Here is a 26,674-nt window from a genome sequence, read left to right on the forward strand (position 1 = left end):
TTATACATATATATATATTATATAAAATGTCAAAGTTGCCGAACCACAGTTTTTTTCCAACTTCAACCTCCCAAAAATGTGAAATTAGTGATCGAAACGCACAACATTCCCCAAAATACTATTAGTAAGAACTACATCTTTCCACGTACAAAGACGCCTTACATAGATATATACATAGAAATATCAAAAAAGTTATGGGGGTCACAATATGGCAATGCAAAAAAAATGTGTTTCTTTCAAACTTTTGCATATATTTTTTCTTCTTTTTAAAAGGTACTAAATTATAAAAACTATAAAATTTGGTGTCACCGTGATTGTACTGACTTGCAGAATAAACATTTGATATTTTCACCGTACAGGGAGCACGAAAAACCCCCGAAAGGGTTAAACGTTTTTTTCTTTTTTTTTTTAAAGCCAGTGCTGTGCATATAATGTTCTGTTTAGGTCACACTGAGCAACAAATATACATTTTTATGAAAAATTACTTTGATGCAAAATTGCATGAAGGTGCCTGTGTATAGAATGGCTACTTTCAGAAAATATATAGGAGTGCGGGTCTAGTAAGATTTATTTTTTAGGCTTTATTTGTTCATGTCAAACGTGTGTAAAAGGTAGAAAAAAAAAAACACCCGGAAAGCGAGGAGGTCGTGAGAGAGATTTCTGGGAACAGTGAACAGATTTAGGAAAAACGTATTGGGGAGTCGTAGTTTATCCCATTTCCTACTACCGTGTGGCCATACGAGCCGTATACTACGAGTTACACAGTATGGGGTCTGAACTGCTTTGCACGTTTACCGAAACAGGACACTTTAACACAGCGCTTCCTCCAACGTCGTTACAGTAGCACGAGGGTGGAGGACATTCCCGGCGTCCTCTGTCCCCCAGCCGAGACCCCATCCCTTGCGTTCCTCTCCCGCCACCAGACGCGCTCTTCAGCCACACCCCTGTCTGCTCCCTCACCTCCATGGCAACCCCGGCTGAACGACCCGCCCAATCCTGACGTCAGCAGAGGCCGCTCCACACAGTCCAAAGACATAAATAAATAACTAGAAGGAGTGTGCAATCTGATTGGGCGACGCCAGCGAACGTCGCCGTTCTGTTGGTTCCCGTAGCTGTCAATCGATGTTGTCGTCACGGAGCCACTAGGTTAGGTTGCGCCCGCTGTTTGTGAATGGGCGTGATCGAAGCCGCGGCCTCCGTCACGTGATCGCGTTTTAATGTTTACATTCGAGGCGGGTGAGGGGGAATCCTTTTGCCAGACGGGGGCCCGTTTCGGTTTCATTTCCCGGGAGGAGGAGGAGAGGGGACGGCCGGCCAGCGGCGCTCATGCTGCGGTCCAACCACTGACGAGAGGAGACAGAGGCCTGGAGGGACCGCCTTATCCGCAGCTAGTGACCAGGGCATCGCGCCGAGCAACATGGAGGAGCTGGTGGTGGAGGTGCGGGGCTCCAATGGAGCCTTCTACAAGGTGAGGCCTGTGTTTCCCCGGTAAAAGGCATCCTCTAGGACCAGGGATTAATTTCCAGTCTAGCTCCAGGCCCGGGCTGAATGAGAGCGAGGACAGGCCTGCACATAATGACTTGCAAACTTCCCCTCCCTCCATTCATATTGCATTCCTCCCCTGTCTGCAGCAGCAGTGCCATCTTCCACCTGCTGCCTTGCATAAGGGCACTGATCCCGGGTTTGCATCCTTCCCTAATCCTCATCCAGCTGCTGCAGCATCCCCTGTCACCTCCAATCTCTTCTCAGCTATCACCTAAGGTTTAACCCTCCCCTTTTAGGTTGTCCACATATATCATGTCCTCTTCATACTGGGCAGGGCATGGTGCCTATAGCATCTTACCTGATGTACTGGCTAGATTGGGTAGCATGGTTTTAGTGCCAGTCTGATGGGTACAGTTCTTTATGTCTTGCATTGTTGATGGTAACCACTGAGGGTTTTTTTGTTTTGTTTTTTTAAATATAATTTTTTTCTCTTATTTTTCGTTACGTGGCAAAGCAGGATGACATCCAGTATATGTGTCACCCGACTTTACTGGGTTTAGTTATGATGGGCACGTGCCACTGCCTACTATACATATTCTTTATATGTAAAATCTCGGAGAAGTGGGTGACAGACATGATGGCAATACTGGTTGTCACCCCACTTTCTCAGAATCCAATAGCAATGTTTTCTGGTGGTTTAGTGGTAAGTGGTCTTTATATGGGATTTGGCATTTACTACTACATGATGGTAACTATGTGGCATAAGTATGAATGTGCCCCACTCCATCAGATGGCATGTCCAGCCTGGACTGGTACCCTATGCACTTACATAGTTGCTGCTGGCATCTTCCAGCGCTGGTGCCTGCGCCCCACTGACTGTACCTGTCGTAGTTACTTCTTAAACAGGAGATGGTTGCAGCTCTGTATTGTAAGCTCCAGCGGATGATCGCAGAAGACACCGTAAGGACTCGTTCACACCGTGTAGATTGTGCATGTTTTTTTTTTTTTTTTTAAAGGCAAAATCAGGAATAGAACCTAAACAGAAGACATATATGAAGGAAGGCCTTATGGTTTTGCTCTCCTGGATCCAATTCCAGTTCCGCCTTAAGAAATGCATGCAAAATCTGCACTGTGCAAACAAGGCCTTACAGATAACAAGACAAGTCTGCAAGTATCGTCTGTCAAAGATCTGAGCCATCATCAATATAGTATATCACAAAGAAGGCCTTCGAGAAATATGGGACCAGTTTTTTTCCCCCCTATATTGGTATTTACTGGGAAAGTTGCCAATCGTTGTTTGTGGGAGACCAGCTAGGGTTAAATAAGTTCTCCTCTTGGCGTCTTCTTATGTATCACATGCTACCTTCAGAAAGGATGGCATGTGAGCCCGTCAGGTCCCCTTTAAATAGCGTTTCCACTCACCTTATTTACCATTATAGTCAAGACTTTGAGCGGTTCTCTGGCAAGTTAGAAATAGTTATATTCAACTTTGCTATATCTGTATCTGGTAAAGATCGGTGACGACACATATAGTTGTTGTTACATTTAGAACAGAAGTTGTCACCCAGTTTTCCCGGGCTCTTGCTCCTCGTAATGCAAAGGTACATTACACACCCCCGTATTGCTGCATATCTAGGCAGATTTGCTTTTCAGTACCCCAGGCGACTTAGATGACGACAAATGTTGGAGCTGTCAGGGTATGTTCACACACAAACTCAAAAACGTCTGAAAATACCCAGCTGTTTTCAAGGGAAAAACACTCCTGATTTTCAGACGTTTTTTAAGCCAATCGCGATTTTCACTGCGTTTTTTACGGCCGTTTTTTGGAGCTCTTTTCTATAGAGTCTATGAAAAACAGCACCAAAAACATCCCAAGTAATGACCTGCACTTCTTTTTCGCGACCGTTTTTCAAAACGGCCGCGTAAAAAAGCGGCCCATCGGAACAGAATGGCGTTTTTCCCATTGAAAACAATGGGCAGATGTTTGGAGGCGTTCTTCTTCAGGTTTTTCGGGCGTAAACGGCCGAAAATAGGCCGTGTGAACATACCCTAAGAGAAGCCATATTGGTTGTCATGCAACATTCTCAAAAACAGCTGAATAGAATTTTTAAAAACTTGACAGAGCTATCATTTTTGCGGATGTGTTCCTGTATATGAAAATATTTGAAGTCACAAAAAGGAATGGCCCAGTAATATAAATAAGAATATGTCATTGCATTCACTGTTTCCTCCTTGACCTCACCAGCCAAGCCATAGTTATGTCTTGGCCTTACCAGTGGCCGACATGTGTAGTGCCCCCAGTGCCGGCCACAGTTCCCCAAGTTTAAGCTACGATGCAAGTCAGCACAAGACTTACCTTCTCCGTTGTCCCACCTTGTCTGCCTCAAAAAGGAAGTAAGGCCCCGTTCACATCTGCACTCGGTATTCCGTTGCTCCGCCCATTCAGAGGAGCAAAACAACGAAAATGCCGGAAGAGCAGGTTCTGTTGAACAATGGAGACAGCCGGCGCCCGACTGAACCTATTGACTTTAATATGCTGCGCTATTGTTTCCGGTATTTTCTGCGCAATATGCGATGGAGGCCCCTGACGGAGCCTCCGACGCAGATGTGAATTAGGCCTAAACTTGTAACTTCTTTTCCTGGATAAGGGGATATGTGTTGTGTTCTTGGACAGTTTGTCTTGCTGAATCCAGGACGCTTGGGTGGTCCGCCGTGCCTCATAAAGAAATTGCTGGTGTCTCACCGCTTGAGAATCACTACATTATACCATTTGTTATATCCCATTTATGTGAAAAAAGGTTGTTCCACCATTTCTTGTTTCCCCTATTTGGACTCCTGGACGACATGAAGTGTAATCCTCACATTCGCCAGGGAGGAGAGAAGAGGCAAAGAGGGCAGAGGATTTTTTCTGGCCAGTGCGTCTGTATTATCGTCCTAATGCTCTTAATAAACCCTATTGGGTAAGTCTCTTTACAGGAGGATCCTTGGAATGCATTGTTAGGCAAAACACAATAAATTTACAATCAAATATAAGTCCTAAATGACATAACACTGTCCAGGTAAAGTTAAATGGCACATAAAGATTATATATACGTGATAGCGATGTCTCTATGGGATAAATAATCACGCGTAAAAGGAAAATGCTTTCAAACTTGACTTTGGCTGTTTTCATATCTTCATTGGACACTGTATTAGGAGCCCGCGACGCAGATCCGATCACAAAGGCAGTAAAAAAATATAGCTCCGTGCTGTGCTGTATTGTCTGGTAAGATTATGGACACCATGATGAAAACCCGACGGAACCCATTAAAGTCAATCAATTCCGTGAGGCATCATTGTTGTCCGTCATGTGACGGACCCGGTGTTTCCGTTTTTGTTCATTGTTTTGCTCCTAAAATGGATCAGAACAACAGAAAACCCCGACGCAGATGTCAACGAAGCCTACATTTTCGGCTTAATAGTAAGCAAATGTAAAATCAATTCCCTTTTGGGTTTTTTCTGGAAAACCAGCCTGCTGTTGCCTTATTGCTCCTATTATGTGTTTTTATTTAGTAAGGGTGCACAATGGTGTTTTTCTGATTCAACATTTTTCCATCTTGGGGTCAAACATTAATATACTGTTTATCTGGCATTTATGATACTTGAATGGCAGCTTGTTAGGATATTGCATAGCTGAATAAACAATCTGGCCGTTTGTCCCTATGGATCCCTACGGCATTGTGGGCAGACAGGAAATCCAAGGGAAGGAGAAAGTTAGTGAGAGGCCTGTTGACCGTTTCCATTGTGGTGTCTCATGTAATGATGGCAGTCTACACATTTCTAAAGCTTTATGCTTGGAGAGATTTCTCTGAAGGTAGCAGAAGGCGGACAATAGAGGCGGTATCCCAGCCCTTCCGGAAGGAGCACGTCTGCAGATCTTTCCTCCGCTTCAGGAACAGAGTGAAGAAGTTCCACAATTTACACCTCTGTGTCATTGACTACCCCTGATGACCTTTTCGCACAAGTTACACCATTTTTACTGCAAAGGATGGTCCCGTCATATCACCTTTCTGGTAAGATATTAGTCAACAAATGATTTAGTGTGATAATGACATTGTCCACTTATAAAGTAAAATCTATATATTATTTTTCAGGTATTGGGCTATGTTGACAGGTGTTCTTCACTGCTTTCCAGTAGGAAAAAGACCATCTGCACGAATATTCATGAGACATGTCAAGTCAACCACTGAGTCATATCGAGAACAGAGTAATTCCTGCGCCAACAGAAAGGATGCAGCAAGCCAACAACAAGGAGTTCATGGGAACAGCACAGTCTCAACACTCTGGGTGCCTTAGAAGGCAAACACCTATATATGTGCATATGCTCCTATTATAAGCGATCTGAGATCAACTTATGTAATAATATTTCTCCATTGTTCGTCTAGATATTGTTAACGGTTGCAAATTTAAAGGTGTGCCTGATGACCTGGTGACAACCTTATAAGGAGAGGTCCAAGAGAGATCATCTTCTCAACCGAGGGACCCTTCTAACTCATCACAGAACTACTTTCATATTGGAGCTGCTGATTTTGCCAGAAGAGGCCGCTGTAGGGAAAGTGTAGTATTACATGGTGTCCATCAGAGGTCGCAATAAAGCCTCTACTGTCCTTGACACCTATAAAGGCTTCTGCACACTTTGAATTTAATCTGATGTGTATTTCCGTGCATGAGATGGAATTTGCTACAGGCTGCGCTGCTGGCTCATATCTAGCTAGACCTGTCTTAATATCTATCTATCTTTACATAGAAAAAAATACTGTGGTTAAGCAGTCCACAGTCTGACTGCAGCGTTTCGACTATACTGTGGTCAGGCTGCAGCATTTACAACTAAATACATATACACAGAGGTTACATTAAATGTTTTTCAACCTATTTACTATTAAATTGAGTTATCGCATATTCAATACTCCTCCTTGGCTAAAAATACTCCTTAAAAATGTTTACCCTGATGAAAAATATTTATAGCGACCTCTGGCGGCCATTCTGATGAGCAGAGGGGCATATGGGTAAGGGTTGTCATTTTGCTTGACATCAGATGTGAAGCCATACCCTCAGAGAAAGGCCTTAAAGGGGTTCTCAGGGCATTTTATCTTGACCTATTCTTAGGATAGGCCATCAATATCGGATCGGTGGGGATCCAACTCCCGGAACATACGTGGATCACCGCAGCCTCTTCAGTGTTTAAAAAACACAGCGCCGTACAAACATGCGTAGCAGCTTCACTTGAAGGGGAATGGAACTTCAATACCAGGATTAGCCGCTACGGAAGTTTACAGAGCTGTGCCTGTAAACTGGGAAATGGCTGTGGCAACAAACGCTGTGGCCCCATCTATAACCTGATCGGTGGGGATTCCAGGAGTCGAAACCACACTAATCTGATATTGATGGCCTATCCTAAGGATAGGCTATCAATAAGGAATGCTCGGAGAACCCTTTTAATGTGTCCTGAAAGGTGGTTCATTAAGTTCTGACCTAAGCTCATTTTTCGCTCATGATTTTCGCCAAGAAGTGGCATGTATTTGGAGTGGCTATACAGTAACACTGCACAGTTTGGTCCTGCAGAGAAAGGGATTCGGTTGCAATCATGGTCTGTGCCATGATCCTGGCTTACCAGCTGTATGTAACTTCCATAGTACTTTGGTGTAGAGATTTGCCCAATGTTTACGGTCTTTCCTGGGTGACTTGGCATGTCAAGTCACTTAAATGTAAAAACGGGTCTGTCTATTCCTTTACTTGCACCTGTAAACTCAGCCATTTCTGAAATCTGCTTTCCTTAATTTAATAATAAATGTACTTATAATAAAAAATACAAAACGGAGTTCACTTCTTTTTTTTATTTTTCCCTTTATTTGAATTAACCCCTTCCTGACATTTGACGTACATGTATGACATAGGAGGGAGGAGGAATAGAGGAGGCCCACAGGCTTAAAGGGGTTGTCTGGGCATGTAGCAGATTTTCATACAGGATAGGTCATCAGAATATGATCGGTGGGCGTTCGACACCCGGACCCCGCACCGATCAGTTCTGACCGCCTCCAGGGACTGGATACTATTCAATGGTCGGTGCCGGAAGCAGATGAATAGGAGCAGTGTTGCAGCACAGCCGCTATACAGTGGTCGGAGTCATCTGTTTCCCACACAGACCACTGCAAAGCTTCCGGTGCCGGAACAGCTGATCAGTGTGGGATCTGGGTATAGGACCCCCACCGATCCTTTACTGATGACCCTATCCTAGTATGAAAAACCGCCTTATACCCAGACAACCCCTTTAACCTGCTCTATACGCCGCGGGCGTCAGCTGTATACTACTGCTGACAACTTGATCTAGTGGCCGGAATTGGAAATAACTCCGATCCATTCTGTTTAACCACTTAGATGCCATGATCAATAGCGACCGCGGCATTTAAGCTGTGCAGACTTAATACAGAGCTAATGTTATTCAATGAGACTATACACATAATTTAAACGCTGCATGCACTACTTTCATCCTTACGGTCGATGGAAAATGCCTACGGAGAATGATTAATATACAGATGCATTCAAATTTGGTTCATACGTGATCTATATTGCATCCGTCCTTCAAAGGACTGTCGAATGTCATTAAATTTTCTCCCTAGCAGACGTCCCATCAGTAATACAAATCTGTAATACTGATGCAGTACTGACGACATACTGATGCAATATTATCCATAATACGTTCGTATTACGGATCCGTATTACAGACGTTTCCAAATACGCTGGTCTGAAAAAGGCCTAAAGGGGTAATCAGCCACAGTCCGTTCATTAGAATTCCTTTTCTACTCTACACAGAAGTGATCTATACTAATTGGTGAAAACCACAATAACACTCACAATGGTATATTGCGGTCTGTACAGCCATTGAAGTGTGTGTTACACAATGAATACTGTGGCTTTAAATGTAAATTAAGAGATCAAAAGTCACTGAACATTCTTGCAGGATCCCCTTTTATGTGCTCATGGAATCTGTAACCGATATAAAGGGGGGACTTTATATTGTGATGTGAAATTTATATATATAATTTATTTAATTTTTTTATTCAATTTTTTTTTTTACTTGTGGTTTTTCAGCATAGTTCTTGGGAAAAACCCCTTCAATAAATGTATAAAGCAGCGTCTCCTATATAGATGACACTGTAAAGTGAGGTAGTGTCAGTCATGTTAGATTCTCTATGTAATTTTATGTGCACATACGTTACATTTCAGATAATTCTCTTTTATGTCTTGTGGGTATTTATATCTATGGAATACTTTATGTCTGTAAATGCAGCAATTTCTTCTTCTGTAATGGGATGATTTGTATTCTTCTTTTTACCAGACTCTTTGTCTCTTGTCTTTCAGGCGTTTGTAAAGGACGTGCATGAGGATTCCATAACTGTTACTTTTGAAAATAAGTAAGTACCCGGCTTCATGGTAATTCAGAGCCAGTTGTGCTCAGCACTTGCCTCATATTGTATCTTGTAGTTTTACATACAATTAGACGGCTCTTTCCTACGATAACCTAGCTCATACACCCAGTGTTACCCATCATAGTTCGGATACGTCCACACACTGCAGAATTTCCATCTGAATTTCCCATTCAGGAAATATGCAGCATTTTACAATAGCAGCAAAATAAATACGATTTGAACAAATCTCTGCAACATGCCGCGGAAAATATATGCAGAAAACACGTCCGAAATCTGACCTACAGTACAGATTCTCAATTTACCGTAAGTTAATTTCTTCATGGAAAATCCAGACAAATTCTGCAGTGTTACCGCTATGTGTGGACGTTCCCTTACTGGTCTAAACTGATAGCACTGAATAATTTTATAAAATCAAAAAACGAAAAAAAAAAAAAACGTTGAATCAGAACTCTTCTTTGGAAGGAGAAAATAAAGCTGCCATTTATATTTGCTTGTATTTGCAGCTAAAAGCGGTGACGTAATTGCCTGCCATTTAATTCTATGCTCTAGCTTTCCGCCACTTTGAATGCCAACTCATGTGTGAAGGTTACATTTCAGGCATAAGGTGCTACCATAGCCAGAAATAATGTGTGCGGGTTAATATATACATTAATCCCTTTTTAAAACAGCAGGATTGTCAGCACATCTGTAGATTCTAAGAATATAAAAGCTTCAGGCCTCTTCTTGAAGATTGTTTGCAGATAATGAGATGTTCAGTTCTGCAGAAGCTGAGGCTAGTACTTTGTAATACTTAGACTAAGTTCACCTCTCGTTTTGTGCACACGTACACATGGGGTGGAAAAAAGGATAGAGCGTGAGCACGCAAAACGTAAAAACGAGATGTGAACTTGGCCTTATTTGTAAATAAGAGCTTCAGCGTCCGTTGATCAGAAGAGGTTCTGCAGCAGCTGGGTTTTGTATTATACAGTACCACTGCCAAGCTACTGCAGATTAGTGTTTTTTTTCTTCTTCGAATGCTGCAGTGTCTCCAATCATATTACCATCCATAGTGCCCTTAAAAAATAAACAAATACCTTCTTGGCAATCCCCGCTCCTCTATTATTTACATGTGGAAGACTAGTCAGTAGCTACTAACATGCAACTTTCTCTGCCTGTGGGGAGCACTGGAGTAGGAACTTGCTGCATAAGCAGCATATGACCGATCGGTTTTGCTTGGAGAGATAAGTCATGTTTATGTAGAATTCTGCAATTGTGCAAATGTTCGTTTTGTACGCATCAATGGAAAAATACCATTGAGATGTATTATACGCTGATAATATACATACTTCTAGTGTAAGGATACTTTCATAAAACTTTTGACATAGCAGAAGTTTTGATCGGTGGGGGTCCGAGCACTGAGACCCCCACCGATGGCTAAAGTGATTCGGCAGAGGTGCTAAGGTGAGCGCTGCACGAGCCGAGCAAGCAGTTTACGGACTCAGACTTTCTACTATTGAGTCCATATACCACTCACTCGAATTTCTGAGGTCAGCCGAGCAGATCCGAGCAGAAATAAAGCAGCACATCGCTCATCTTAGCACTTCTACCGCTTCGTTTTAGCGATCGGTGGGGGTCTCGGTGCTCGGACCCCCACCGATCAAAACTTTTGACATGTCACTAGGACAAGTCAAAAGTGTTATGAAAGTATAGTTACACTTTAAATGAATATATGCAATAATAATAATAGTAAAAAAGCGGAGGGCCTGCTCACACCTGCTTTGGTGCTTCCGTTCTGCTCCGTCAGAGGAGCAGAACGGCGAAATTACCAGAAGTGCAGGTTTTGTTCTATGATGGACACCATCGGCGCCCGACAAAACCCATTGACTTTAATGGGTTCTGTCGGGTTTCGTTCAGTCAGGGTGTCCACGGTCTTACCAGAAACCATAGAGCAGCATGCTGCGCTGTTGTTTCAGGTATCTTCAGATGGACCTGTGACAAAGGGCCCCTAACGGCGCCTCCAACACAGATGAGAACAGGCCCTTAGAAGCAAATAAGTGTAGATTTTACAGCGGAATTACATGCGGTTTTAATGCGGATTTTCCGCATCAAATTACGCAACGTGTGAATCTAGCCTAATGTGGCAGAGACAGCACATGTATGCGTAGCCAGTGTTTACACCAGATGTGACGCTTGGAGAGTGGGGTCAGAATTATGACAGGGCAATATAGGTAAGTATATATAATAAAAAAATCAGTCTCTGGAAAGCCTTGTTAAGTGTAATTCCCAAATCATTCGTACAACATTGTGGCATGATCATGGGTTTAGGGGCGATTACAGCTGTTTGTTCTATATTATATATTGTTTGCGGTAAAGGACCCTTGTCTTGCATATATTGTGTTACAAAGGACAATTGTGATGGACTTTTATTTGCAGCTGGCAACCGGAGCGACAGATCCCTTTCCATGATGTAAGGTTCCCGCCGCCTTCAGGTTACAATAAGGACATTAATGAAAGTGATGAAGTTGAGGTGAGTAGAACCTCCGTTGTAGTAGTTGGATGTGCGTAGCGTTCTTATCGCCCCCATCCCTGTGTTCTTCTGATATATCATTCTAATAATAAACTGTTCTTTTTTCCATTTATTCTTTAGTTTTTGAGGGTGAAAGGCGAAGATGATTTCATGGTAGGTTGCGAGGAATGCCAGTTTACTTAACCGCATATTCTTCTTCCGCAGATAAACAATGTCCTCGGTATTGCACATCTATGTTGTGTTTTTGCTGTGTGTACGCCTTGTTGTGAATTTTGCCATCTGGGCTGAGGAAACAACATCACTTTTCATAGGTCAGCGGACTTAACGTACAGGGACAAGGCACTTAAGCTACATTCACACGAGCGTGACAGATTTTACACGTGTAAATCTGTCCATGTGTGTTGCGTTATGCATCAGTGTGCTTTGCGAAATGCATGCGATTTTCAAGTACTCGCAAGCACTTTTTTTTTCCATGTAATTGATGCGTAAAACATGGACAGCACACGGATGTGCATCCGTGTGGTGTCCGTGGTTTTCACGCACCTATTGACTTCAATGGGCGGCTAGGTGTGTGAAAATGCACCAATATAGGACATGCAGTGAGTTTTACGCAACGACACTCGCTGCGTGAAAACCTACGCATGTGTGAATAGCCCCATTGATTTCAATGGGGCATTGTGCCATGTTCACGCTCGTGTGAATGAGCCCTTAGGGTATTATTTATGTAATTCCTTTGTGATGTGTAGCAGGATCAGGCTGTAACGTCTATTAGAGTATCAAACTATTTTATCAATGTGGATGAATGACCGAAAATGGCATGCAAAATAATATTCTAATAAAAATGTGACATTCTGGCTCGATGTAAAATATTTCCAATTTAACCTGACTGTTATTTAGTTTGAAATGATTTTTTATCCTCTTTTTTTCGGGTTTTGGAACACAAATGCTTTCGCTTCACCATTCGCTTCATCGCGGGAAACCCCAAATCAATACAATCGGCTTCGGTGATAAGTTTGTCTCCTTACAAGTGTTGGAAAAGCATTGTTACTGTGATATCTTTATCTGTTTGATCGGCGTATATAATGCTTGACATCAACAAGGTTTAAACCTTTTTTACACACGCTTTTGGTGTGCAGCGGTTTTTTTTAGAGCCAAAAAAAGGCATAGAAAAACACTTCACGTTTTTAGGTAAATTGTACATGCGTTTTTTTGTGGTGTGTTTTTCAACATAGTGTTTTACTGCCTGCGTTTTTTTGTCTTAGTTGGAGTTTTCCACATTGCAAATTTTGTGATTCAAACATCCTGTGAGGCAAAGATTCCCTTTTGCAATAAATAGATTTTTTTCTGAAAAAAAAAAACCCCACCAAAAACTCCATAAAAAGAAATACAATGCACATTAATCACAAAATTTGCAATGTGGAAAACTCCAACTAAGACGTGCGGTTTTTTGAAGAGGCAAAAAAAAAAAAAAATATCAATAGAGGTCTATGGGGAAAAAAAATAGGTTTTTGTTAGGTTTCTAGTTTACCCTTTAAATTGGAGGTTTATATTTGGTAATTCTTTGTTTCTATGTTGCATTTACAATTGTACCCTAGTATAAAACTATTAGCTTAATTTCTCCCTTTTTAAATGTTTTACTTTATATAGAAAAGCAGGCGTAACAAAATAAACTTCCCTGTGGCAGCTCTTCCTGTCACCGTCCTCAATATATAGACACGGTTTCTTGTCCCCTATATTCTTCCAGTAAGGCCACTTTCACATGGCAGTATTTTGGTCAGTATTTTCCATCAGGTAAGTGTACCATAAACGGAGAATAAGAAAGATTTACACCTCTTCCATCTTTTGGACGCGCTCCTGCTTTGGCTTCTAAATACTGAAGCAAAATACTGACCAAAACATCCAAGTGTGAGAGTGGTCTAAAGAGACCAGGGAGGCTGGCGTGGACTGTTGGAATTGGAATTCCCTAATATGAAGAAGTGAAGATTCACCAAAGAAAAACCTTCACTTGAAATATGTGTACAATAAAATGAAAGCGCCAATTAGCGGTAACTAGGCCTTATTTATCAGACTTGCCCATGGCAACCAATCCGAGATTATCTTTCATTTTGAAACTGCACTGGGGGGAAATGGAAGCTACACTGTGATTGGTTGCTATGGACAACAAGGCAGTTTTTCTGTTCCAGGCAGTTTTGGTAAATGAGACGTGTAGTTCTGGTCTTGATGCTGTTTATACGCGCAGGTTTCTTTTTGCATCTTTTGTACATGTGATACGTGTAGTTGGGCTGCGGGCTGCGGGCTGTTGTGTGCTTCATTTTATTGATGTTGTAGTGTGATATTGTTCGCACATAGTGATTTGTGAGTATACTGGTTACACTAAAACTTTCATCCGCTCGGAAAAGGAACTTGGTTGCTGAGAGGGGTTTCTTACGGACTGTTAGTGTTGCTCATAGCAATTAATCGTATCTCTGCATTCGTTTTCAGATCTGCTGTGAAAAAATAGTTAGAATCGTATTGGTTGCTATGGCAACACTGACACTTTTTATTAGCCCGATAGAACCTTTTAAGGACAATAGAGTTTGCCTGGGTTCGCACGGCACAGTAAAAACACATTTTTGGCCACGATTTTTACGAAACTGCACCATTTTGCAAAAATTGCAGCAAATGACCGAGATGTGTGATGTCAGCCTTTTTGTTTTCTGCAGAGGCCACATGGAACTTGTTAAGTGAATGCGTTTATGGCGTCTAGTGTTAAGATGACCTACACGTTACACTGAGCTTACATATGCCTGTTCATGAGGGGTGTCAGGGGTGCTAGCAGTCTACGGCCAGCTTGGGCTTTGGTTTTATTCCCTTTCGGTCAAGGGTTTCTGTGTTTTTGGCAACACAAATCGCATAGTCTGTAGTATTATTCTTGCGGTCAAAAATACAGTGACCTAGAGTGAAAACCTGACGGACCCCATTATAAATCAATGTGGTCCATTGGCATCTGTTAGAAAACGGGCCTGTCTTGGTTTTAATGGCTCCGTTTATAAATGGAAGTCAGACCGCTAGTGTGCACAGTGCCTTATTAATGTAGTTAGGAAGCATTTCAAGGTGGTGGGACATCTGTTTTTAACTTAAAACTTTTCTGATTCGCGCTCAAACTTTGCAATGTCCCCTGTCAAAGTTGAGGTCCTGACTCGGAAGATACAATTTGACATAGCGTTAATGGCAACGTTTGAGCACATATAGCACTTTACTATGTATACAACTAGTTTAGAGCTCCTTTGGCATGGAACGACTCGTTCTTTATACCTTACATATGAAACTATTTGCACGCCACTTAGTGTATTATGGAGCCTGACCACAATTGACACATGATAAGCTGGTTTATATGTGCCGTATGTTCATCTAAGTTTTCAATGTAGAAATTCGAGTTTGAAATCTAAGAAGGAGCTTATATTTTTTATACTGGTGTGGAAATAAGACACATACGCTTGCATATGCATATCTGAAAACTCCAAGCCAACCTGATACAATACAGAATCCGTCAAAATCACTCTTCTATCCTAGAAATTAGTTCTAGCCAATATAGCAGGTGTTTCATTCTTATATCTGTTCCTTCCCGTTTTGGTGTGTATTTCTTTACTACTGTTTTTGGCATTGCATGTCGTAGGTGTTTTGTTTTGGGTTTTAAAAAAAAAAAAAAAACGGGGATGGATTCAAAAAAGAAAAGTGTAAGTCTTTCCTTCAGATTTCTTTTTGGTTTAGGATATATCCCCGGCTTAAGAAAGTACATGCAGCAGCCCATCAAATCTGCCTTGTATGAAGAAGGCCTTAATGGGGTTATCTGGGATGTGAATTTTTTTTTTTTTATTAGCGGCTGGAAATTACATAAATAAAACAAAAAATCAATACTTGCCTATCCTTGCCTCCGGCGATCCAGGGCTGTCGCTCTCCCGGTGGTTATTTACATGTGTTGCTTTTTTGTTTATTTCATTTCTAGCCCCTAATAAAAAAAAATTGCACCTTTAAAGGATTCTTAGGCCATGTGCAGACCCTGTGGATATGGCCTGAAATCTGTGGCAAAATCCACGTCCAATGGTGAAATCCTCCGGTTTTGCTGCGACTTACAGCCTAAAAGGCATCTTGACGGTGATGTGAAAACTCTGCATTCGTGCTTACTTACATGCAGCTTTGTAATTCTTATTGACAGATGCTTGCAGCAAACATTAGACAGCATAGGGTAAAGTGCGCGTGGAGTCAGAGAAATCCAGGGACCTCGAAGGCAATAAAAAGATCGTTTTAAAGCAAATTATAAGAACAATACACTGGAGAGAAAAAGGAAGGTATGTATAGGGCCTTTTACACCTGCCGATATTTGGCCGGTGCAGCGAGCGCCGATCAACGAGACATCGTTGATCGCCGCTCGTTTACTCTTGTCACACAAAGCTATGGATGGGGACGAGCAGTCGTTACTCCGATCGCTCGTCCTCGTACATTATTATCATATCAGCAGCGCGTCTCCCTGTTTACATGGAGATGTGCTGCTGACAACGATAATATAATGTTTCACTTTTTTAAAACGATACGATCAGTAGATGATCGAGCGTTTGCTCGTTCATCTGCTGATCGCTGCCCGGTTTACACAGGACAATTATCAGGAACGAGCTTCCTATCAAGGCTTGCCTGCCCGATAATCGCCCACTGTAAAAGGACCTTATGAAATAGATTAGGAAACAAGAACGCTGGCTTGATGAAACACAAAATAGCTATAACAAAGCAGACCGAGAGACACGAGCAGCTCCTGCAATGATTATATGAGAGAGCAGTACTAAGAAGAGAACTTACATGTCTCCCAGGAGCTATGCACTGGCGGTTCAAGATTGAGAGTTTCATGGCTTGGAGGTGTGGGCAGGAAGTCCCGCCCCCCTGTATTATACTGGCAGATTTGCATATTCGTGACACGCCCACTATGAAGAGAACAGTGGAGCAGCTGAAACTGGGGGTATAAGAGGTGAAAAAAAAATCTGAAAAAGTGGGCGGAACGTCATAACATCATTGGAAATAAAGAGCATGACGATTTTGAACTTTTTGATGAAAACTCAGGTACACTTTAATGCTTTTTTAATATGTTTTCCAGGTTTATTCCAGAGCAAATGAAAAAGAGCCATGCTGCTGGTGGCTTGCTAAAGTTAGAATGATAAAGGGTGAGGTAGGAATATGTCTAATATTTTTTTGGTACGATATTGTATCGTTTGTAATTTAAAAAGAGGCGCTTTTCTCTACTAGCCAGAAAATTATGGAAAGGTGATGGTAACGCCAAACATCTTATGTTTTATGTTTTTCTTCTTGCCTAGTTTTACGTAATAGAATATGCGGCTTGTGACGCCACCTATAATGAGATTGTCACCTTAGAAAGGCTGCGATCTGTAAACCCAAACAAGCCAGCAACAAAAAACACCTTCCACAAAGTGAAGCTGGACGTCCCTGAAGATTTGCGGCAAATGTAAGTTACTCAAACCACAGAATTATTCAATCTTATTTATCTTACAGACATTCATTAATTGTCTGAATAAAATAAAGGTTGGATTTTTATTTTTTTTCATTACCCTTTGTTCCATTTTGTGCATTCTTTACATTTCATTCCATATAGAAAGTATTAATAAAAGGTAATCTAATGAGAATAAGTAACCAGTAACAAAATGTACAATATTCTATATAATTTATTTATTGTACTTTTTAAAATGTTTTTCCAACCCTTTGATTTTGTAACAAAACAACTAAAACCTGATGGGCCCATTATAAGTCAATAAGTAAAAAAAAAAAGCAATGGATCATAACCTATCCATCAAATGTCCTGTAAACCGGTTCCAATGTGAACAGAGCCTAAGGCTGACAGTCATGGAAATTGTTCAGCTGACACAATTTCGAATATCTGGAGATTATAATGTTATTATATTACTTGGCATATTTACATGTTTTTTTCCTGATTTTAGGTGTGCAAAGGAATCTGCTCACAAAGATTTCAAAAAAGCGGTTGGAGCGTTTTCAGTAACCTATGATTCAGAAAATGCCCAGCTTGTCATCTTGGTAGGTATTGCAGTTATCCTTCCTAATAGGATGTAAGTCACTGACAGGAAGTAGAATGGATATAAGTACTAATATCCACCCCACTTCCTTTCAGTGAATTGTTTTTGACACCGTGGACGTGTATTTATCCACTACTCAGTGATTAACTAATCGAATGTAAGAGTAACTGTACTTTTCTTTTTAGTATGGTTACGCTTTTTGCAATGCTTTATTCCCTGTATTTCAAATTATTGAATTATCGAGAGTGTAAGTCTATGTATAACACTGGGGTCAAATTGACCACAATTATAAAAAAAACATTTTCAACGTATATTAGATGAAAACGTCCCCCCCCAAATTTTTTTTTTTAAGACTGCTCCAATGGTTATTAATAGATGAAAGTTCTACATATGCCCAGTTAAGGGTATGTCATTGTTGACAACCATTTTTTCTTTTTTATTATTATTAATATTTTTATTATTTCTCCAATTAATCTAAAATATGAAAAGAAGAAACTTTAAAAATTGACTTGAGAAGAATTTCCTATCGTTGTCTACAGCTCTTATGTGTCTCCATGGTAACCACAGTTGACAACAAACAAACCCTGTGTAGTCTAAAACCGTTGTCCCCTTTGTCTTGGTGACCTACCAAATGTACTTTATCAAAAAGCAGGAGATAGATGGAAGGGAGTATGTCTGCAGGATCTGACTACACAGGGTTTGTTTTTCTGTTACCATGGAGACACATATGAGATATATATATATATAATGGTTGCAAAAGTATGCATAGCCTTAATGACCGGGCCTAAAAAGACCTCATCACCCGCTAAATGTTTCTGTTTTTTACCTTTTTGCCTTTCAGCAGTCATAAAATAAAAAAGTTTTCATTGACGTGGCCATGAGGCCTTGTTTTATGTGGGAGAAGTTGTATTATTTTTTTTTTCGCAGTTGGGGGTGTAGAAAAATTATTTTTACAGCGCGAATATAGAAAAAAGCGATTCTCTGCATCGTTTTTCTTGTTTATTTTTTATCCCGTTCACGTTCCACGCTAAATAATTTAGATTATTATTAGATTCTTCAGGTTATTATGGTCGTGTAGATACCTAGAGCATGAGCGTTCACAGGAGCGCTCATTTTCCTCTTCTACAGCGACGCCAAAAGACGTCGCTGTAGACTAAGCACCTGCATCGCCTGCCGTCAAAAGACGGTGGGCAGTCGTTACGGGGTTAATGGAGTTGTCCAGGATTAGAAACAATTTTGCTACTTTCTTTCAAAAACAATGCCACAATTGAAGTGAATGAGGCTGAGCTGCATTACCACACACAACTTGTGGACAAGTGTAATGCTGTTTTTGGAAGACCGCAGCAATGTGTTTTTTTTTTTTAAATCCTTAAAAAAGAAAACCCCTATAGCCGATAACCCATTGTTATAGTGAGGAGAATCTTAGAGACACGTATGTCACTTTGTTTTGTTTAAGCTTTACTTCATCTCTTTACAGTCGGTCAATGAAGTTACAATTAAAAGGGCGAATATGTTGAGTGACATGCATTTCCGAAGCCTCCGGACAAAATTGTCTTTAATGTTGAGGAACGAAGAAGCCAGCAAGCAACTTGAAGTATGTCGATTTTAATGTCATTTTACAGTGCAGCCATTATTGCCGGCAAGTCTGTGGCATCGTAAGGTGTTTGAGTAACAGGATTCATCGCCTTAATAACCTTGTATATTGTACATCCGAGGATGCATATAATATCTGTTTTTTTGCAGAGCTCACGGCAGCTAGCATCCAGATTTCATGAGCAATTTGTTGTACGAGAAGATCTGATGGGTTTAGCCATCGGCACTCATGGCGCAAATATACAGCAAGCTAGGAAAGTACCAGGGGTGACTGCAATTGATTTGGATGAAGACACATGTACATTTCATATTTATGGTGAGGTAAGGGTTAAACCACTGAATCTCCTAGCTCTACACTTAAGTTGGACACCAGATCTGTAATCGCACTCATCGCTGGAGCAGCAATGAGCTAAATACACTTTATAACTTCTTTTGACTTCACATAACGCGGTTTTCCAATCGATTTCACTTGTTTAGGACCAAGACGCTGTAAAGAAAGCCAGGACATACCTAGAATTTGCTGAAGATGTAATCCAAGTTCCTCGAAATTTAGTAGGTATGTCATTTTGTTTATCCTGCCACATTAAAGAGGTTTTATCAGACGTAAACTGTTTATAGTATTTTATTATAGAAAACGCTCTCAACAAGTGCCGCAGTAGTAACCGTAATGAACAAACAGTGGTGTGTGCAGTGCTGTGACATAGTCGCTGTCATTATATAACAATGACATGCATTATTTCCAGCACATGGCCCAGTGTCATTTGTATTACTCATCCAGATCATGTTTTGACCACATGGTGGCAGTCGGCAGTATGGATACTGTATATAAAATACTGTTACTTCAATAGAAAACAAATCATTTGTAAGGCTCTGTTCACATCTGTGTTGGTGGTGTCCGTCACTTTTGACAGCTAGAATCACTCAGCATGCAGCGATATTCTTCCTGTCAACACAATGAATTTCCGATGGAGCCCATCATAAGTCAATATAAGCAGTTCTAAACAAAAGCCATGATGCCCGTGTAAATGTGGTTTGACTGCTTACAGTGGGCATTTCTTAGTTGACTAAAAATGCAGTTTTTAGATTTTCAATTTCAATATATTTTTTGGATTAAAAAAAAACCCCAATGTATTAGACCTTGCCGTTTTTCTCTGCACTTCTTTGCAACTTCCACTCTTATTTTGCATTAAAAACACACAGGAATTGCTGACACTCTTTTAAAGCTTCTTGGCATTGTAGTTTTGCTACGGTTTTTCCTTCATTATGTTCAATGTGGGAGAATGGCTGCATTCGCGGCCTCTACATGCTTTATGAGATGTTGCTTGATTTTTATTCAATGCAACTACCTATGTGAACCGGCATGGTTATTGATATTCCTCCGCCTTTACCCTAGCACACCTTTTAGAAATGTAATAAAGTTATAAAAACAGTGAAACAGAGTATTCTTTCTTGGTTGTTAGACCAACTTACCTAAACTTTCCTTTTGCTGTGTAAGAAAGCAAAAAAATTACATTTCACTACAGTATTTTTATTACTAATACAAGTCATGTATTGTTTATTTTATTACAGGAAAAGTCATTGGGAAGAATGGAAAACTCATTCAGGAAATTGTGGATAAATCAGGGGTGGTTAGAGTCCGGATTGAAGCCGAAAATGATAAAAATATTTCCCAAGAGGAGGTAAATGTTTGCTTTTATTTAATCTTTGCTTTCAGTTATCGTCATTGCAGATTTATTTGGAATTTGATCCATTTGTTCTGATTATTTGATATGACTCTGCATGTGTATGTACTTGAGACTGTTCGGCTATGTTCACACGGGGTATTTTGCCGAGTTTTTTGACGCGGAAACCGCGTCGCAAAACTCGGCAGAAACGGCCCGAGAACGCCTCCCATTGATTTCAATGGGAGGCGTCGGCGTCTTTTTCCCGCGAGCAGTAAAACTGCCTCGCGTGAAAAAGAAGCGACATGCCCTATCTTCGGGCGCTTCCGCCTCTGACCTCCCATTGACTTCAATGGGAGGCAGGAGAAAGCGTATTTCTCGCTGTTTTATGCCCGCGGCGCTCAATGGCCGCGGGCGAAAAACGGCGCGATAATTGCCGCGAAAATCTGCGTGCAGGGAGAGGAATATCTGCCTCAAAGTTCCAAACGGAATTTTGAGGCAGATATTCCTCCCCCAAAATACTCCGTGTGAACATAGCCTTATAGTAATTTGTGCAGAGCCTAAAGGGCCTTTTACACGGGTCAATAATCAGGCAAACGAGGGTTCATATGAACGCTCGTTCCCAATCATTGTCCTGTGTAAACGGCAACGATCAGCCGATGAACGAGCAAACGCTTGTTCATCGGCTGATTTATATAGTTTATGCAGCTCAAAATATTATGGTTGTCGGCAGCACATCTACGAGTGTAAACAGGGAGACGCGCTGCTGACATGATGGAAATGCATGAGGACGAGCGATCGCAGTAGCGACCACTCGTCCCCATACATAGCTCCTTGTGGAAGGCGCAAACCAGCGCCGATCAACGAGCGGTCTCGCTGATCAACGCTAATTTTTACGATTAATATTGGTCGGTGTAAAAGGACCTTTAGGTCTTATTATATAATCATGTGACCACTCCCTGATTAAATCACATGGACAAGATTCACCGGTTGCCGTATTGTTTACAAATGACACAGGGTTACTGAATCTTTGTTCTATATTTAGAGAACATGGTTCATTAGCAAGAGTCTTATCTTAAAATAGGCTTCAGTTTTTGCGTAACTGAGGAAGACCTTCAAACAATGTAACACAACCTGTAATGTGTCTGCAGCATGCAAATATTGAAATTGTGATCATTTGCTTCTAGGGAATGGTCCCCTTTGTATTTGTTGGCACTAAGGACAGTATCACCAATGCCACCGTTCTGCTGGACTACCACCTTAACTATTTAAAGGTAACTTTTTACTGTTTAAGGTTTAACCCCATTGCATTGTAATGCGCATTAACTCTAAACTACCAGTTCTAATGTGAATTTGCTTTTTTTTATTATTACGGTTCTTTTACACATCTCTTATTTTCAGCTTTTTACTCAGTTTGTCAAAATTCTAAGCGGTTATCTCAACCTATAAGCCCTTAGGCAAGCCATACACAATATATTCTGAGAATATTTTCAGGAGCAGTTTTAAATAATCACCTGGCATTAGACTCGCTTTATATTTGAGTACATGTTTAGGCAGGTATATGAGGATAATGCTGATTTTTCTATAAATTTAAGGTAAAGCAAAGAAGATTTAGAGATAAAAGAACATAACTCTGTGAGAAGGATTCTCCACCAAAATGAACAATTGAGTTACTTTGGGTTTCTGTGATGTGTCATAGACAGAAATGTAGCATGTGATTTCCCCTGTGGTCTAGAGGGTAAAATAATGTCTAAAACAGTGAGAGTAAGGGCTTATTTAGACGAACGTGATATACGTCCGTGCAATGCGCGTGGTTTTCACGTGCCTCACACAGACCTATATTAGTCTATGGGGCCGTGCAGACAGTCAGTGATTTTTACGCAGCGTGTGTCCGCTGCGTAAAACTCACGACATGTCCTATATTTGTGCGTTTCTCGCGCATCACGCACCCATTGAAGCACTTCCGCGTGACGCGCGTGATTCGCGCAAGAGCAGTAAAAAGTATGAATGAAAACCGAAAAGCACCACGTGCTTTTCTGTTTACAAACAGAGTGTCATAATGATGGCGGCTGCGCGAAAATCACGCAGCCACGCATCATATGGTGATGACACACGGAGCTGTTAAGTACCTTTTGCGCGCGCAAAACGCCACGTTTTTTTGCGCGCGCAAAACGCACACGATCGTGTAAATCCAGCCTAAAGTTGGTCTTTACTTATTAAAATTAGAATTTACAAACACCAGCAGCCTAGTGTGAGGACAGGTCTGCTATCCTATTGGCCTAAAATACAAACAAAAATATTGTGCAGTTTGGCAAATAGTTAGCTGTATTCGTGAGTTGCCTCCTCCCGCCCCTCTCAGCAGTAATTGATGACTGGTGATTGAGTGATTGATGAGTGGCTGCTGTGTATGCAAATTCCTCGTTAACCCCTTCCCGCCCAGCCCTGTGATGGTACATCGCGGAAACTGCAGTTCCTGCGTATCAACTTACTGTTGTGGTACTGTGATGGCATGGGCTTGCGGGGGCTCCCTGTATTATACAGCCGACACCCCGCACTCTAATTGCCGGCATCAGAGATAACTGATCTCGAATGTTTAACCTCTTAGATGCGATTGCACAGTGCCAATGGGTTAATTTGGCAGCCAGCGGCCTAACAGTTGTCTCCAAGTCTCCCATCTTACAGAAGCCTATAAGGCCCTGCCAGATCCAATGATGTCTTATTAATTCTGCACAGTAAAAGCACTTTTCATGGGGGAAAAAAGTGGTTTTTTTTTACACCCTCTAATAATTAATATACGGACAGGAAACCTATTAGGCTCATGAGATCGGAGTGACAGATATATCCGTCGCTGTGTGGGATCAAGCACCCGCCTGTGATTAAAGGGTTTTCCCACAAGGAACATTTATGACATATCCACAGGATATGTCATAAATGTCAGATAGATGCGGGTCCCACCTCTGGGACCTGCACCCATCTCTAGAACGGGGCCCCCTAAACCCTGTTCTAGCTTTATCTTCTATCGCTGACTCCCGGCCACTTGCTGACTTTATGGTCGGGAGTTAAGAAAACAGCGTAGCTCGCTGAGTTACGCTGTTTTCGGAAGCCGCATAAAACTGAATGGTAGTTATGGAAACGGTGTAGCTCGCTTGCTATGCTACTTCCGTAACTGCTATTCACTACTATGGGAGTTATGGAAACAACGTAGCTCAGCGGGCTATACTGTTTTCGTAACTCCCGACCATAAAGTCAGCAAGTGGCCGGGAGTCAGCGATAGCAGACAAAGCTAGAACGGGGTTTTGTTGGACCCGCAACTATCTGACTCTTATGACATATCCTGTGGACATGTCATAAAAGTCCCTCGTGGGAAAACCCCTTTAAATATATTGTCACTTTACGTAAAAAGGTTAATGCAAATTTTATCAAAAGTTAACGTGTCTGCAAAAATTACTCTGGTTTTAAAGGGATATTCTTCTTTCGACGTTAAAGTTTATATCATAATAAAAAGGGCCTTCGTTTTCTAGACTAATGTCCTTTTTGCATGAATTCCTCACGATTTTCAAGAGATCTGCTTGCTGTCACTAAATTGGAACCCCATTGTTTTCGTCAATTGGCTTGAAATCTCTTTTGGCCATGAGACGGGCATACTAGTGTTCGGCTCATTAAAAAAATAAAAAGAGAGAGCTCTAATCGCTGTGCCGTGCAACTTTATGTCCATCTCCAGGCAAGGACTGAGTCTCATCCTCAGATAAAGGCTCCAATTTACTGACCTGAAGGAGAAATTTTGTCAGCAAGGAGTATAAATATTTAAATATTGTCACACTTCTGGTTGTTCTGTGAATGAGCTTTATTTGCAGAGAATAGAATACCCCAATAAAGCAATATTTCCACTATTAAACAGAAATAAATGTATGACTGTATCTATGAACATTAGTGTATCCGGTTTGTCAGAAGGATGTCCTTATTTCACTAGGAAGTGGACCAACTCCGCCTTGAACGGTTGCAGATTGATGAACAGCTTCGGCAAATTGGAGCCAGCTCGAGGCCTCCACCAAATCGCCCTGACAAAGAAAAGGGTTATTTGAGTGAAGACTGCAGTGGCATAGGAAGAGGAAGTCGACCTTATAACAACAGGGGACGTAATAGGAGGGGAACTGGTTATGCATCGGGTAAGTCAGTGCTGCTGTTCTTCAACATCCGTGCTTCTGGTTTTCCAAACTTAGGACCTGTTTTAAGAAGAAGAAAATCACCCAGGCTGGTATCAACTTTGGGCAAACAGAGTAAAGTAATGTAAGGTTCTTTACAATTAGAGGAGGTAAGATAGGGGTAAAATTGTTGGGAACCGTTAATCTTTGTTGGTAAAATGTAATGATTAGTAGAAGGTTTGACATTACGTAATTTTGAAGGTGAAATAAATAATCTGGCCAAACATTTTATTGCAGGTACAAATTCTGAGGCGTCAAATGCTTCAGAGACTGAGTCTGACCATCGAGATGAGCTCAGTGATTGGTCCTTAGCACCCGCTGAGGAAGATCGTGATAATTATATTCGGAGGGGTGATGGGAGAAGGAGGGGTGGAGCACGAGGTCAAGGACTGAGGGGACGTGGGGGTTTTAAAGGTAATTTTATTTTTTATTTATTTTTTAAATTGGTCTTGAATTAATAAAGTTTCGCCCCAACTAAATACCAAAATTATACCAATTCAGAAGTGGAAGAAAGTGTTTTGACATATCAAAATGTAAGCTTGGTGATAGTACATGGGCTCAGACTACTATTTTTGGCTACATGTGGCATGTTTTAGGCACATACTTCAGATTTCTCCAGCGTACAAGCTGAATGTAGCCCCTAGCGGAGATGTAAACAGAGCCTTTTTGACTTATTGTACATGTGTGTCACTTCTCTAAGGATTTCAGAAGTTACGATCTAGGCTTGTGCTTGGAAAATTATAGTTACAGAAGTCTGACTGGTACAAAGAAGGATCAGTTGCGTTACATGAACTCCTCAACCACTTTTGTTTATGAAAAATGGAGGATTCCTTTATTTGAATACCCGGTGGGACATTACAGCATGTGTTAAAATGGTGTCATATTTTATTCTGTTTATTTTAGCAAATGATGACCAGTCTCGAACGGACAACAGACAGCGCAATTCGAGAGAGCCTAAAACAAGGACAGCAGATGGCTCTCTCCAGGTAAGTCAATCAGTAATTATGTAACCATTATACATTATTGAATAAATTATTGTGCAAACACAGATTCACATTTGGATTTTTTTGATTCTCTTTGTTCTAAAATTTATCGTTTTGGTTAATTGATTTTAAATAGGAGAAACGTCTGGCTGGCCATGTCTCATGAGCTTCTTCCACTTTAAGGGCATGGCCCCACGTGGCGGTTTTCTTCCACAACTGTCCGCATCAATGCCGCACAGAATCTGCGTTGCAGATTCTGTGGCGGATCTGCCCAAAATGGGCAGTAAATTGATGCGGACTGGCCGTTGCGTATTGAGGTGAAAGTACTTCCCTTCTCTCTATCAGTGCAGGATAGAGAGAAGGGACAGCACTTTCCCTAGTAAAAGTAAACTAATTTCATACTTACCAGCCGTTGTCTTGGCGACGCGTCCCTCTTTCGACATCCAGCCTGACCTCCCTGGATGACGCGGCAGTCCATGTGACCGCTGCAGCCTGTGATTGGCTGCAGCCGTCACTTAGACTGAAACGTCATCCTGGGAAGCCGGACTGGAGACAGAAGCAGGGAGTTCTCGGTAAGTATGAACTTCTATTTTTTTTACAGGTTGATGTATATTGTGATCGGTAGTCACTGTCCAGGGTGCAGAAACAGTTACTGCCGATCGCTTAACTCTTTCAGCACCCTGGACAGTGACTATTTACTGACGTCA

At 41.3% G+C, this 26,674-nt stretch overlaps 1 protein-coding gene across 2 annotated transcripts in view; it reads left to right on the forward strand.

Annotated features, from left to right (window-relative positions):
- Positions 1-1,135: 1,135 nt before the first annotated feature.
- Positions 1,136-26,674, forward strand: part of LOC142697919 (fragile X messenger ribonucleoprotein 1 homolog B) — a 31,528-nt gene continuing 5,989 nt past the window's right edge. Inside the window, exons 1-15 of one of the 2 annotated variants that reach the window (XM_075847720.1) lie at positions 1,136-1,468; positions 8,884-8,936; positions 11,364-11,457; positions 11,578-11,610; positions 16,580-16,651; positions 16,797-16,945; positions 17,436-17,529; positions 19,006-19,122; positions 19,272-19,442; positions 19,599-19,677; positions 20,691-20,800; positions 21,970-22,056; positions 24,753-24,948; positions 25,222-25,398; positions 25,888-25,970. In XM_075847720.1, the coding sequence (XP_075703835.1) occupies positions 1,418-1,468; positions 8,884-8,936; positions 11,364-11,457; positions 11,578-11,610; positions 16,580-16,651; positions 16,797-16,945; positions 17,436-17,529; positions 19,006-19,122; positions 19,272-19,442; positions 19,599-19,677; positions 20,691-20,800; positions 21,970-22,056; positions 24,753-24,948; positions 25,222-25,398; positions 25,888-25,970 (1,566 nt within the window). In that variant the 5' untranslated portion in view covers positions 1,136-1,417. Of the gene's footprint in view, positions 1,469-8,883; positions 8,937-11,363; positions 11,458-11,577; positions 11,611-15,685; positions 15,786-16,579; positions 16,652-16,796; positions 16,946-17,435; positions 17,530-19,005; positions 19,123-19,271; positions 19,443-19,598; positions 19,678-20,690; positions 20,801-21,969; positions 22,057-24,752; positions 24,949-25,221; positions 25,399-25,887; positions 25,971-26,674 lie in introns of those variants that run through there. The other variant, XM_075847721.1, reaches the window with a different exon arrangement.

This window comes from Rhinoderma darwinii, assembly GCF_050947455.1.
Source record: "Rhinoderma darwinii isolate aRhiDar2 chromosome 8 unlocalized genomic scaffold, aRhiDar2.hap1 SUPER_8_unloc_3, whole genome shotgun sequence".
NCBI classification, from domain to species: Eukaryota; Metazoa; Chordata; class Amphibia; order Anura; family Rhinodermatidae; genus Rhinoderma; species Rhinoderma darwinii.